The sequence below is a fragment of the Oncorhynchus tshawytscha genome, unplaced genomic scaffold (assembly GCF_018296145.1).
Source record: "Oncorhynchus tshawytscha isolate Ot180627B unplaced genomic scaffold, Otsh_v2.0 Un_scaffold_7589_pilon_pilon, whole genome shotgun sequence".
In the NCBI taxonomy this organism is placed as follows: domain Eukaryota; kingdom Metazoa; phylum Chordata; class Actinopteri; order Salmoniformes; family Salmonidae; genus Oncorhynchus; species Oncorhynchus tshawytscha.
The window spans coordinates 269,819-284,316 of NW_024609826.1; the positions used below are offsets into that span (position 1 = coordinate 269,819).

Consider the following 14,498-nt stretch of genomic DNA (forward strand, 5'->3'; position numbering starts at 1 on the left):
ATTTATTTTGCTCCTTTGCACCCCATTATTTTTATTTCTACTTTGCACATTCTTCCATTGCAAAACTACCATTCCAGTGTTTTACTTGCTATATTGTATTTACTTTGCCACCATGGCCTTTTTTGCCTTTACCTCCCTTCTCACCTCATTTGCTCACATTGTATATAGACTTGTTTATACTGTATTATTGACTGTATGTTTGTTTTACTCCATGTGTAACTCTGTGTCGTTGTATCTGTCGAACTGCTTTGCTTTATCTTGGCCAGGTCGCAATTGTAAATGAGAACTTGTTCTCAACTAGCCTACCTGGTTAAATAAAGGTAAAATAAAATAAATAAATAAATAAAAATTTGGGCGGTCAGTATTTGAGCAGTAAGCCAGGAGTTTGTTATGTGAAGGTCAGGAGGTAAACATGACTGGCACACACACACACAGACACAGACACACACACACACACAGACACAGACACAGACACACACACAGACACAGACACAGACACAGACACACAGACACACACACACAGACACAGACACACAGACACACACACACAGACACAGACACACACACACACACAGATACACACACAGACCCATACACCCCCCCCACACACACACACACACCGTCACCGACACACACACACTGCTACATGTATGTACAGACTTGTGTGGGAAAAGCAGTCCATCAAAGCCTATTGGATTAATAGACATACGCTGATGTTGTAACTCTACAGTATATGTTCCAGACAGTGGATGAATATAGTTATTATGGTGGATTCAATTAAACTCAGTTCAGAGTGCCAACTCTCTTCATGTTGAGTCTCTAGTTCATCCAGATAATGCCTCGGGTTCTGCAATGTAGTTCAATGTAATGCAGTTACATTTTAGAAGTCGGTCATGTCAACGTTAATGTTTTTAAATGTATGTCAACTGTAAAGTCTTTTTGTCCATAATGTCTTTCTCATTATGTATCAGACCTCAGGAAGACTAGCTGTCACCATTTGTGTCAGCTAATGGGGATCCTAATAAAATCTCAAATGTGTTTGATTAGCACAGAGCCAGCTGCTCAGAGCAAACATTCTCTCCCCCATACATGGGGATATGATGAGGGAGGGAGAGAGAGAGAGAAGAGAGAGGGGAAGAGAGGAGATGTGAGGTGAGGTGCTCTCAGGCATCCGCATACCCAGGCTAATGCTGCCACCCAGAGGATAAACACAGAACTGCTGTTTTAATTGAGCACCATCGGTAGAGGAACCACCCCTACACTCCTAGTCATTGGTCTCGACCACCAACACACTTATCTAAAAGGATTGGAGAGATGTAAGCAATATGAAAGATTTTACCCATTTCTAATAGAGGGCAAGGTGGGCACTGGGCAGTTGACATGTGAAGAGCAGCGCAGGACAACAGCAGGAGGCATACTCACAGTTTCTCCCCATCCCTTGCTCTAGTGTCTTGAACGAGGTAAACAGTGCTGAAACTCCCTCTGCCCAATCTCTGTAGGATGCTGTATCTTTTGGCAATCAGGTTGCTGGGGACAGAAGTTATAGGTGTGGAGGGGCAGTGGACATGGCAGGATGAATGGGCTTCTAGCTCCTCAAACTTGGGCATCTTGTTGCGGGATTCTTACAGGAGAATTAACTGCAAAATTCAGCAAAACACAAACATGTTACTTTTCCTTATTTTATGCACGTTTGCCCAATTCAGATGAAAATAAATAAATACATATTTTACAGGGGAGACAGAGTCAGATAGCAGCACGTCGCACTTGTTACAGTGTAGGATTACTGAAAGCTGAGTCCTGGCTAGCTTGTTCTATTTCACTATTGCCACTTTGTCAAACAAACTCACCTGTTTGTAGATAGGTGTTGGCTATTTCCACCAGTTTAAAAACATCCATAGCCTACTGTATTAACTTCCGTGTTTACTCTTGTTCCTATGGTAATAGGAAACCTCTTGTCTCCCTTTCATTATATCCTTTTATTTCACCAGGTGTCAGTGAAGAGCCTTCTGGGATAGGGAGTTTTAGTCTCAATTCTCATGACAATGCATTTGACCAGAAGACTACACGTATACTCTATTCTCTTCTAACGTGGAACGGAGTTGTATGTGACATCTGTAGGCTGGCTAACTAACCTAAGTCATATTCTTCAAGAATATAGTCAATGACTTTTTCCACATTTTGTTATGTTACAGCCTTATTCTAAAATTTATTAAATCGTTTTTTCCCCCTCAATCTGCACACAATACTCCATAATGACAAAGCAAAAACTGGCTTAGAATTGTTAGCAAATGTATTACAAAAAAAACGTAAATATCACATTTACATAAGTATTCAGACCCTTTTCTCAGTACTTTGTTGAGGCACCTTTGGCAGAGATTACAGCCTCGAGTCTTCTTAAGTATGACGCTAAATCAAATCAAATCAAAATCAAATCAAATCAAATTTTATTTGTCACATACACATGGTTAGCAGATGTTAATGCGAGTGTAGCGAAATGCTTGTGCTTCTAGTTCCGACAATGCAGTAATAACGAGCAAGTAATCTAACTAACAATTCCAAAAAAAAAAAACTACTGTCTTATACACAGTGTAAGGGGATAAAGAATATGTACATAAGGATATATGAATGAGTGATGGTACAGAGCAGCATAGGCAAGATACAGTAGATGATATCGAGTACAGTATATACATATGAGATAAGTATGTAAACCAAGTGGCATAGTTAAAGTGGCTAGTGATACATGTATTACATAAGGATGCAGTCGATGATATAGAGTACAGTATCAACGTATGCATATGAGATGAACAATGTAGGGTAAGTAACATTATATAAGGTAGCATTGTTTAAAGTGGCTAGTGATATATTTACATAATTTCCCATCAATTCCCATGATTAAAGTGGCTGGAGTAGAGTCAGTGTCATTGACAGTATGTTGGCAGTAGCCACTCAATGTTAGTGGTGGCTGTTTAACAGTCTGATGGCCTTGAGATAGAAGCTGTTTTTCAGTCTCTCGGTCCCAGCTTTGATGCACCTGTACTGACCTCGCCTTCTGGATGACAGCGGGGTGAACAGGCAGTGGCTCGGGTGGTTGATGTCCTTGATGATCTTTATGGCCTTCCTGTAGCATCGGGTGGTGTAGGTGTCCTGGAGGGCAGGTAGTTTGCCCCCGGTGATGCGTTGTGCAGACCTCACTACCCTCTGGAGAGCCTTACGGTTGAGGGCGGTGCAGTTGCCATACCAGGCGGTGATACAGCCCGCCAGGATGCTCTCGATTGTGCATCTGTAGAAGTTTGCTACAAGCTTGGCACACCTGTATTTGGGAAGTTTCTCCCATTCCTCTCTGCAAATCCTCTCAAGCTCTGCCAGGTTGGATGGGGAGCATTGCTGCACAATTATTTTCAGGTCTCTCCAGAGATGTTCGATCGGGTTCAAGTCCGGGTTCTGGCTGGGCCACTCGAGGACATTCAGAGACTTGTCCTGAAGCTCTCCTGCGTTGTCTTGGCTGTGTGCTTAGGCCACCATTTAATACATTTTAGAACGTGGAAAAGGTCAAGGGGTCTGACTACTTTCCCGAATGCACTGTAGCTAGACCTACTATTATTGAAATGAGCCTTGCATTGCAGTCTGGTCTCATAGACTAGACGTAACATAGTAAAAGTAAATCCGGGTAGCTCAGATTAGAATGATATATTATGTTTGGTATGGTTACATAAGACATATGGTTATTTAAAGTAGGATGGTTGGTAGGGATGGATGGATGGTTGGGTGTATAACGTGAAAGTCTAGCAACCCAAAGGTTGCGAGTTTGAATCTCATCACGGACAACTTTAGAATTTTAGCTAATTAGCTCATTTTAAACTACTAGCAACTACACCACGGGACCACCGAGTGTTGAAGCGCGTAAGCTTTAAAAATTGTCTATCCTCAGTTGCAACACTCACTACCGAATTCCAAACTGCCTCTGGAAGCAATGTCAGCACAAGAACTGTTCGTCGAGAGCTTCACTAAATGGGTTTCCATGGCTGAACAGCCGCACACAAGCCTGAGATTACCATCTGCAATGTCAAGCGTCAGCTGGAGTAGTGTAAAGCTCAGAGCCATTGGACTCTGGAGCAGTGGAAATGCCTTCTCTGGAGTGATCACGTTTCATCACCTGGCCGTCCGACGGACAAATCTGGGTTTGGCGGATACCAGGAGAATGCTACCTTCCCCAATGCATAGTGACAACGGTAAAGTTTGACTGGCCTGCACAGAGCGCTGACCTCAACCCCATCGAACACCTTTGGGATGAATTGGATGCCAATTGCGAGCCAGGCCTAATTTCCCAACATCAGTGCCTGACCTCACTAATGCTCTTGTGGATGAATGGAAGCAAGTCCCCGCAGCAATGTTCCAACATCTAATGGAAAGCCTTCCTAGAAGAGTGGAGGCTGTTATAGCAGCAAAGTGGGGATTGACTCCATATTAATGTCCATTATTTTGGAATGAGATGTTCGACAAGCAGGTGTCCACATAATTTTGGTAATGTAATGTACTTAGCATGTTAGCTAACCCTTACCCTAACCGTAGCTAACCTAACCCTAACCCTAACTCCTAAACTTAACCCCAACCCCTAACTCCTAACCTAGCTAGCGTTAGCCAGCTAGTCAGCTCGCCACCTGGCTAGAATTTGTAATATATCATCCATTTTACTAATTCTTAACATATAGTTTGTTTTGCAAATTCGTAACATATAATACGAATTGTAATTCGTAACATATCATACGAAATGGGTGATGGACATCCACAAATTAATACATACCATACTGAAATATAACATATCATACTAAATTAAGAGTCTCAGATTTATGTACAGAGTAATACGAAATGCTCTGAGACCAGGTTGCAGCGTAGCAGAAAATATCCCAGATTGTGCAATGCTTTCATTAGCCTGTTGATTTTCTTCCAGTCGTGGCGCTATAGTTCTGCCACCGTAAAAGCCTGAGAACGAGGAGTGTAAGCCTACCGCAGAACATAGGAGACGTTTTACTTTACCACATCTCGACTCGTGAGCTGACCGTTTTAAAGATATCATGTTCGTTTGAGGGAGAAAGCGGATTCCACACTGATGTTACGGTAAAGGCAAATTGGTTGAAATTGGTTGTTTAATTGTGTCAGGGATCTAGATGTAAATGTATTGCTATGCTAATTTCGGAGTGACTGGATTGAGTGAACGGTTTTTGGGTTGAGAACTCGCGTCAGTGTTTTTCGTTAGTAAAATGTTAAATGCAGATGTTACTTACGTTGTTGCCTTACAGATGTTTCCGTCGAGACGGTGGCGTACTGGATGACAAAAATAATGCCTCAATAGAACATATTGAGAACGTTCATTTGAGAATTAGGCTACATTCAATGTCCCTATTTTTTAAAAATCACATTAATACACGTTCAATGACCATCTCTTTTCAGGATATTCAATTGGATAGTCACTCAGTTTTATTTAACATACCTGTTGCCCTGTTGAATTGAGGCTATAACAGAACACTGTAAATCAATGGCCGGTGTTGTTCTCAGGCCAGGCATCTTTAAGTAGACCTACAGTTAAAAAGCTGGAGATCTACATATACTACACATTTTCACCCCTCTCTCTCTCTCCCTCACTCTCTCCCTCACTCTCACTCTCACTCACACTATCTTTACCTTGATCTCCTGGTTCAAAATCGAGTTCGGTTTGTATAGAGAAACGGTATAACCAAACCTCTTTCTTTCACCTCTAATTTTGTTTTATAACACTTTGAACTAATATGATTACCAGTACATCAAAGCATAGTTGAGATCTTACTCAACCTAGTTGAATTCAGTGCTAATACTTTAATCAAAATAAAAGTTTAATTATTAATCAATCTCCTATTGAAACCATCATGTTGCACAGGGCTCTTAGGTCTTGTATGTCACAGTCCTAAATGTCTGTCTTTCTATCCTGAATCAAATCCGTTTGTAAGACTGACTGGTCAATGTAGCTTACATTAGATAAGTATTTTGTGACAGTTGAATAGTGTTAACGGTGACTGGATGGAGGAGAGAATCCCCGTAGTATGCCTGCAGCTCTTTTCTGAGGGACAGTTGACCCGGGTCCTGGTCTTTCAGTGGGTGTTGCCATTATGACAAGAAGTCCCTTGCCACTGCAGCGTGAATCCCTTGTCTTGCATGACTGTCACAGACAGGAAGTGATGAGCAAGTGTGTGGGGGACGCATGTTGACTGACAGCAAATAGGCCTGTAGAGATGTAGGCCTATTTGGCATGGGGATGCTGAAATGTAGAAATTAACATGCCCATAATACTGTATCTGAATTGATTGTGCTATTCTAGCAGGTGGAGATTGTTTCACTTCCTATACCTTGTCAGCGATCAACTAATGGAATCTGGTTTTGACTCAACAGGCCCTACAGTACCTGAGGCAGTGGAAATCTGGGGAGACGAGCATCCACAGGAGATCCAGTGAGAGGGAAGAGGTGACATTCTAAACGTTAAGAGAAAGGAATAGAACCGGACTTGGCACTGAGCCTTGGGGGACACCCATCTTTTTGGGGGACTGGACTGGTTGCAACTCCCTCACCATTCCACCCTAAGCGGCGTTCTTGTTCTCCAACACGTCCTCCTCTGCCTGCAGGGCGTCCAGAGAACCAGGGCCTCCGGACCCACTCAGAGCAAAGCAGCAGCACAGTAGGGATGAGCGAGTTCTGGCACAAGATTGGTTGCTGTGTGGTGGCCAAACCTCCACCGGTGAGTTTGTCCCTTCTGAGAAATTACTGGATCACAGTAACTTTTTAGCTGCTGTGCTAGCCCTGCTTTTACAGCTCCAAGGTCAATGGGTCAAGATTAAGGGTTTGCCTGATTTTAAGATGTTTACCTGCCTCCCAAGAGTTTGGATATTAGATTGACCACACCACCATATCTACAACTTCACTAGTTGAAGTTAGTTCAGCCATGCCAGCTGTGGATCCTCAAGATGCATGGCATGGGATGACATGGGTATCATTAGCTGATTCTTCAGCCAGTCAACAACACTAGTGAGAAGAGAGCCCTCTGCTCCTGTCAGTGGCCTGAGAAATAGGTCCGGTAGATGGTGAGGAAGTGGAAGAAGGAATGACTCAGGCCTTTTCTGTTGTTTTGAAGTGGGTGACCCACATAGTCCCGAAGGTCTGCCTATCTGGAGGGCTAGACTTCAGTCCAGACAAAGACTGCTCTGTCATTAGACATTACCTCTTGAATCATGATTAAGAAGACGTAGGTTAGGCCGGGTTCAACCTTAGTCTAGCTCATAGACGTGTAACTTCATAAAAAGAAACACTCCACTATTACCAGATCAGAAAATATCAAGTCTGTCCCAAGCACCCATACACCTTGTGTTTAACCTGAAGGGGACTGTAAAACTGTTGTTGTTGTAGTAGTCGTCACGTCAGTGTCGTCGTCGTAGAATTGGCATGAAGTCAAATAAGGAGATTGTATCCCTCCACAGCATGTCTCTATAGTAACTCCAGAACCCTCCCCTAACACTTAATGGGGTCTCTGAGGGGAAGTGGGCTTCTGGCATGTGCTGCTATTGAGCTCATTCTTTTCCCTCCCTTCCTCCTCCCTCCTTTATTTTTAGGTCCTTGTTTATTCTATTGTTGGGATGAGAGAAGGCCGGACTAGAATGTGTGTATAGCGTGTGGTGGCATACTAACAAGTGTTACTTCCCAGAAAGACTTGTTTTGTAAATAGTTTATGTCTGATAACAGTGCAATGACTACATGTCGTTGGACCTGTGTAGAATTTAATTAACATTCTTTTTAGTTTTTATAAATCCCTAATTATTCAAATTAATAATTACTATGTGGCATTTGCACTATACAGTCAGAATATTGATACTGGTCATGATCCTTAATGTGAAATGGCTCATTCATTCCTGTCAGTTCTGGGTCATCTCTGTCGGTACCCAGCGTAGCCTGTTGTAACAAGTGGGGCTTATTCACAGCACTGCTGACAGGTGATGACATGCCCTTACACTGACAGAACTGAACATGCTCTAATAAAACAACTATTAGAGAAGGGGATGTTCAACATTCCACTTACATTCATGTCATTTAGCAGACGCTCGTATCCAGAACAACTTACAGGAGCAATTAATGTTAAGTGCCTTGCTCAAGGGCACATCGGGCAGATTTTTCACCTGGTTTGGGGGATTCGAACCAGCGACCTTTCAGTTACGAGCCCAAATCTCTTAACCGCCGCTAGACGTCCTGACCCGCCGCCAGGCGTCCTGACCCGCCGCTAGACGTCCTGACCCGCCGCTAGACGTCCTGACCCGCCGCTAGACGTCCTGACCCGCCGCTAGACGTCCTGACCCGCCGCTAGACGCCCTGACCCGCCGCTAGACGCCCTGACCCGCCGCTAGACGCCCTGACCCGCCGCTAGCCGTCCTGACCCGCCGCTAGCCGTCCTGACCCGCCGCTAGCCGCCCTGACCCGCCGCTAGCCGTCCTGACCCGCCGCTAGGCGTCCTGACCCGCCGCTAGGCGTCCTGACCCGCCGCTAGGCGTCCTGACCCGCCGCTAGACGTCCTGACCCGCCGCTAGGCGTCCTGACCTGCTGCCATTGAGTATGAAATAACAAGTAGAAGATCAAAACTCTTATCAAAGATCATCCCATTCAGGTTACAAAAGTGTGTGCGTGTGTGTGCGTGTGCGTGTGCGTGTGCGTGTGTGTGTGTGTGTGTGTGTGTGTGTGTGTGTGTGTGTGTGTGTGTGTGTGTGTGTGTGTGTGTGTGTGTGTGTGTGTGTGTGTGTGTGTGTGTGTGTGTGTGTGTGTGTGTGTGTGTGTGTGTGTGTGTGTGTGTGTGTGTGTGTGTGTGTGTGTGTGTGTGTGTGTGTGTGTGTGGTAAAGTCTGTAAGGCTTTTCTTCCACTGGGCTTAATTGCATAATATCTGTCTAAGTCCCCATTTTCTATTTCTATATATTTTCTATTATTTCCAGAGGAAGAAGCGCAGGAAAATCGACCGCAGCATGATCGGCGAGCCCACAAACTTTGTCCACTTGACACACATTGGCTCTGGGGAGATGGCAGAGGGCCGGGCCCCGGTAAGAGAGATGATACCTAAACTGACTGGGGCTGGTGTGTGTTGAGATATTGTGAAGGTAGTGTGTGTGTGTTACTCCTCAGAACATGGGCTGGGCTTTGCAGCTTCCAACCTGCCGCTAGGAATGTTGGCCTGGTTTCCTACGGAATACAGTCACGTTGGACAGGGAATGAGAGGAGGAAATGTAGAAACGCTGGGAATTGTTTCTCAATTCATTCACCTATTAGTAGGATATGAATATTAACTTTAGTTTGAAACCTGTTATGCTATGATTGATAACGCTGTGTACAGTACTATCAAAAAACTAGCCAATCACTAGTCTGGTCACTGTTTAAATCACTGTATGGAAAGTGGTAGGTTAAACTGAGTGATAGTCCATTTCTGAATTTATTACATGATGTTGATGCTATCAGTACTAAAATGTATGGACTACTGTATGTCGCTCTGCTAAATGACTCCAATGTATGGACTACTGTATGTCGCTCTGCTAAATGACTCCAATGTATGGACTACTGTATGTCGCTCTGCTAAATGACTCCAATGTATGGACTACTGTATGTCGCTCTGCTAAATGACTCCAATGTATGGACTACTGTATGTCGCTCTGCTAAATGACTCCAATGTATGGACTACTGTATGTCGCTCTGCTAAATGACTCCAATGTATGGACTACTGTATGTCGCTCTGCTAAATGACTCCAATGTATGGACTACTGTATGTCGCTCTGCTAAATGACTCCAATGTATGGACTACTGTATGTCGCTCTGCTAAATGACTCCAATGTATGGACTACTGTATGTCGCTCTGCTAAATGACTCCAATGTATGGACTACTGTATGTCGCTCTGCTAAATGACTCCAATGTATGGACTACTGTATGTCGCTCTGCTAAATGACTCCAATGTATGGACTACTGTATGTCGCTCTGCTAAATGACTCCAATGTATGGACTACTGTATGTCGCTCTGCTAAATGACTCCAATGTATGGACTACTGTATGTCGCTCTGCTAAATGACTCCAATGTATGGACTACTGTATGTCGCTCTGCTAAATGACTCCAATGTATGGACTACTGTATGTCGCTCTGCTAAATGACTCCAATGTATGGACTACTGTATGTCGCTCTGCTAAATGACTCCAATGTATGGACTACTGTATGTCGCTCTGCTAAATGACTCCAATGTCACTAAACAACTGACTGTTCCGTTGTGATCATGACCTCCAATGTCACTAAACAACTGACTGTTCCGTTGTGATCATGACCTCCAATTGCGAAAGTCAACAGATTTTTCAAATGAAATGATCCATTTACACATTGTATCATGACGTGGTCTGAGAACAGTCAGGTGGAGGAGTATGTTGCTGAAACATGTTACTGCCCTCCGTGTTACATAATTCCATTTCCTCAACTGCTATTGTGTAACCCTCTAATGTCCATTGTTCTGTTATGACCCATAGCTGTCAGACTGTAGTTATTCTAGTGCTCGTCAAGCACGTGCCATTTCTGCAACGCTTGACGCCAGAATGATTGATCCACACCTGTGCGTTCGTCCAACGTTAAAAAGTCAAGAAAAAAAACACAGCCTAAAGCAAGTCCCATTCCTCCTCACTCCATCCCATCATATGGTCACTATCATTATGTAAAGACGTAGGTTATGAGTAATGCTGCTGGCCAAATGGATCAAATGTTGTCAGCAGTCCAAATGGGATCATGTTTCATATGAACCCCACAGAAACACTGTTAAATATGTTACATACAATGATACAGTATAGAAACATAGTTCTAATTCTGGCTTCGGATCCTGCCTCTCCATCCATAAGTTATCATGAAGAGGTCATGACCTGCCTTTTTGATATGAAAATGACTAAGTATCTGTAGAAACTCTAACAGTCGTTATCTTCCTGTCCTGTAGTCGGGGCCGGTCCAGGATAAGATGAGGTCAAAAGGACCCAGTGCCAACGGCCGCAAGAGCATGTTATAGCTGCTGCCTACCAAGTAAGTACCCAGTTAATGAAGCTATCGCCATATCTGCAATGCAATAGCTTCTCTGGAACTGACTTTCACTTCTGGAACTGACCTTCACCACTGGAACTAACCACCTTCACCTCTCTGGAACTGACCACCTTCACCTCTCTGGAACTGACCACCTTCACCTCTCTGGAACTGACCACCTTCACCTCTCTGGAACTGACCACCTTCACCTCTCTGGAACTGACCACCTTCACCTCTCTGGAACTGACCACCTTCACCTCTCTGGAACTGACCACCTTCACCTCTCTGGAACTGACCACCTTCACCTCTCTGGAACTAACCACCTTCACCTCTCTGGAACTAACCACCTTCACCTCTCTGGAACTAACCACCTTCACCTCTCTGGAACTAACCACCTTCACCTCTCTGGAACTAACCACCTTCACCTCTCTGGAACTAACCACCTTCACCTCTCTGGAACTAACCACCTTCACCTCTCTGGAACTAACCACCTTCACCTCTCTGGAACTGACCACCTTCACCTCTCTGGAACTGACCACCTTCACTTCTCTGGAACTAACCACCTTCACCTCTCTGGAACTAACCACCTTCACCTCTCTGGACTTGTAGAAATAACAGTTTTCATTTCTCTCTGTAGGCATGGAGAACCATTTCCATCCTCCTCTATGCGCCCCTCTCATCCCAAATCAAAAGCAGTCACTGCAGCGTAACCTGTTTCCAATGGAGCACTTGGCAAACCTGAGAGCGGACCCTAATAGAGAGCAGAGAGGCTCTTCCTGACGTCTGCAGGATCTATTTAGCCAAACAGGACGATGGCCTTTCTGTGGTCACCACAAGAATCGCCCTGCTCAGAGGAGGATAGACTGACGTGTTTTTTATGCTTTTTAAAGAAAGGTATTTGTCTTTCTGATGGACTTTGGACTTCCACTGTATTTCAGCCAACAATGTTACTGTGTCTGTGCCAGCAAGCGTATGGGATAGAGCCGGTGAGTGTTTAGCTAAATTTGTTGACTAACATGGCTGATTCCATTTCAGGAAGTGAAGATTATGTTCTCAAGGATCACCTGAATGTTGCAAACCATTGACCTACTGCCAAACAAACTATTTCTGTATCTGTCTAATGAATGAGGATGCACCTTTTATTTTCCTACAGTGCATAGTTAAAGGTGTCTTCGTGTGTGTTTATATAAGTGCAAAATGCTATGTGATTTTGTTGCTGTTTAGATACCAGTACTGAGTAGTGTTATTTTGATTGTACCAGTTGCTATAGAGCCCCATTTGGACTGCTACCCAGTTGCCATAGAGCCGCATTTGGACTGCTACCCAGTTGCCATAGAGCCCCATTTGGACTGCTACCCAGTTGCCATAGAGCCCCATTTGGACTGCTACCCAGTTGCCATAGAGCCACATTTGGACTGCTACCCAGTTGCCATAGAACCCCATTTGGACTGCTACCCAGTTGCCATAGAACCCCATTTGGACTGCTACCCAGTTGCAAGCATACAGGTAACTGCCAAAATAAAGGAAACCCCAACATATCATGTCTTAATAGGGCACTGGGCACCACGAGCCAGAACAGCTTCAATGCACCTTGGTATAGATTCTACAAGTGTCTGAAACTCTTGGAGGGATGCTACACCATTCTTCCATGAGAATTTCCATCATTTGGTGTTTTGTTGATGGTGGTGGGAAACGCTGTCTCAGGCTCCGCTCCAGAATCTCCCATAAGTGTTCAATTGGGTTGAGATCTGGTGACTGAGACGGCCATGGCATATGGTTTACATCGTTTTCATACTCATCAAACCATTGTGACCACTCGTGTCCTATGGATGGGGTCATTGTCATCCTGGAAGACACCACTCCCATCAAGGTAGATCTGTTTCACCCTACAGTAGGTAGCAGGGGATCACTCAGAATAGCTGTGCATTTACTGGAGTTGACCTTGCCCTCTATGGGGTTGAGTGGACCTAAACCATGCCTGGAAAATGCACCTCCACACCATAAGAGCTGCCAATAAGTACCCTCATTTACTGGTGTTTCCTTTTATTTGAGCAGTTACCTGTAGCTGGTCACTGTGATACACAATTTACTAGCACCTACTCTGAAAACCCCTAACTATTAGTCAGCAGGAAGAGTCTGTTAGTAACAGGGGTTGTTGTTGTCGAAACACCCTGACCGTTACGGGGCTTTCCAGTGATCTATCCTGGAATTACTCGGGAATGCCACTCATTAAATCAACTTGAGCTTGTTGTAGGCGACCTGCACTCCAAGCTGGCTTGTGTCCCACATGACATCCACACGATTCTGAAACCAGGTGGGAGTTTTAAATATCTGATTTAAATCATGCAGTAGAAATGAAAGTTTGTTTCCTGTACACAACTGTATTTCTGACGTGCTTAGTATACACAATCTGTTGTGAATAACTCGTCACTCTCTGTAGTTTTTTTTGCTAAGTGTGTCCATACTGGGAAAAACTCTGAAATGGGATGTCTTTTAAAAATGGTATCTTATGTGATTTCCTAGGCTGTTATCCTATACCAGAACAAATGGAGTATAGATGGTGTTGTACCTGAACAGTATGTTGTCCCTTCACTAATACCTTATCTGTTTTATACACTGGGCTTAAAGTTGACTTAATGCTGAAGGTGGGACTTTGCATACTGCTTGGTGGCTTTCCTATCTTTGGTAGAGCTTGTAATACTGAGTACATTCTCAGCCCAACAGAATGACTGCTGCCTTGAAGTTTCTGGAACAATGTACATTGGTAACGTCAGTAACTTGAGTCTGTTGGCATTTCAGTTTCTTTCCCATCTTTATCATGGTTGTTATTAGACCAAAACTCAAGTTCATTAGAAATGATTTGTGCAATCTCCTGATTTTTCCTGAAATACAGTTCACATTCTGAATAGAATTCTGTGTGATTAATCTCTTCTGTTGCTGATGGTGAATGTTATCACCAAATGTGTTACTCAATTTTCACTGCCTGGTACAGAAATAATAGAATCTCAACCAACTGGTTTCAGTGGCCCCTGTGGGCTCTGCTGTGAACATTTCTGGGAGATTGTATCATTTTCATTGAAGTTAGTGGGAATCTGTAGTTGCTACATCCATTTTGGGATTTATAAATGATGTATACCCATTGATTCTTGAATATCTTATAAATGCCTCACGAGCTTAGTTCAACTATCATGGATGGTCAGTCCTTGCATCCACAGTGCTGTCTATGAATTTGAGAGCAGTTACATTTCTCCAGGCCCATCCTTCAGCTTTTTACCAAAACACAGTCGGGGTTACTGCTTTGTCATTGTTTCAATTAAGGATTCTAGTTTTAATCTCAAACTACAAATGCATATCTCACTGAAATCCATCTGGTATAGCACACATATTGCAATCTAAACAAATGCCCT

General features: G+C 43.8%; 2 protein-coding genes across 2 annotated transcripts in view; one reads left to right on the forward strand and one right to left on the reverse strand.

Moving 5' to 3' along the window:
- Window positions 1-1,985, reverse strand: part of nek11 (NIMA-related kinase 11) — an 84,789-nt gene extending 82,804 nt beyond the window's left edge. Inside the window, exons 1-2 of the mRNA XM_042319160.1 lie at window positions 1,848-1,985; window positions 1,423-1,637 (exon numbers count right to left, since the gene is read on the reverse strand). Of these exons, the coding sequence (XP_042175094.1) occupies window positions 1,423-1,607 (185 nt within the window). The 5' untranslated portion in view covers window positions 1,608-1,637; window positions 1,848-1,985. The remainder of the gene's footprint in view (window positions 1-1,422; window positions 1,638-1,847) is intronic.
- Window positions 1,986-4,945: 2,960 nt separating this feature from the next.
- On the forward strand, window positions 4,946-12,745 carry cdc42se1 (CDC42 small effector 1). The gene is made up of 6 exons (XM_042319136.1): window positions 4,946-5,115; window positions 6,421-6,492; window positions 6,651-6,763; window positions 8,995-9,099; window positions 11,012-11,094; window positions 11,729-12,745. The coding sequence occupies exons 3-5, from the start codon at window positions 6,710-6,712 to the stop codon at window positions 11,078-11,080; spliced, it is 228 nt and encodes a 75-aa protein (XP_042175070.1). The 5' UTR covers window positions 4,946-5,115; window positions 6,421-6,492; window positions 6,651-6,709; the 3' UTR covers window positions 11,081-11,094; window positions 11,729-12,745.
- Window positions 12,746-14,498: the final 1,753 nt, after the last annotated feature.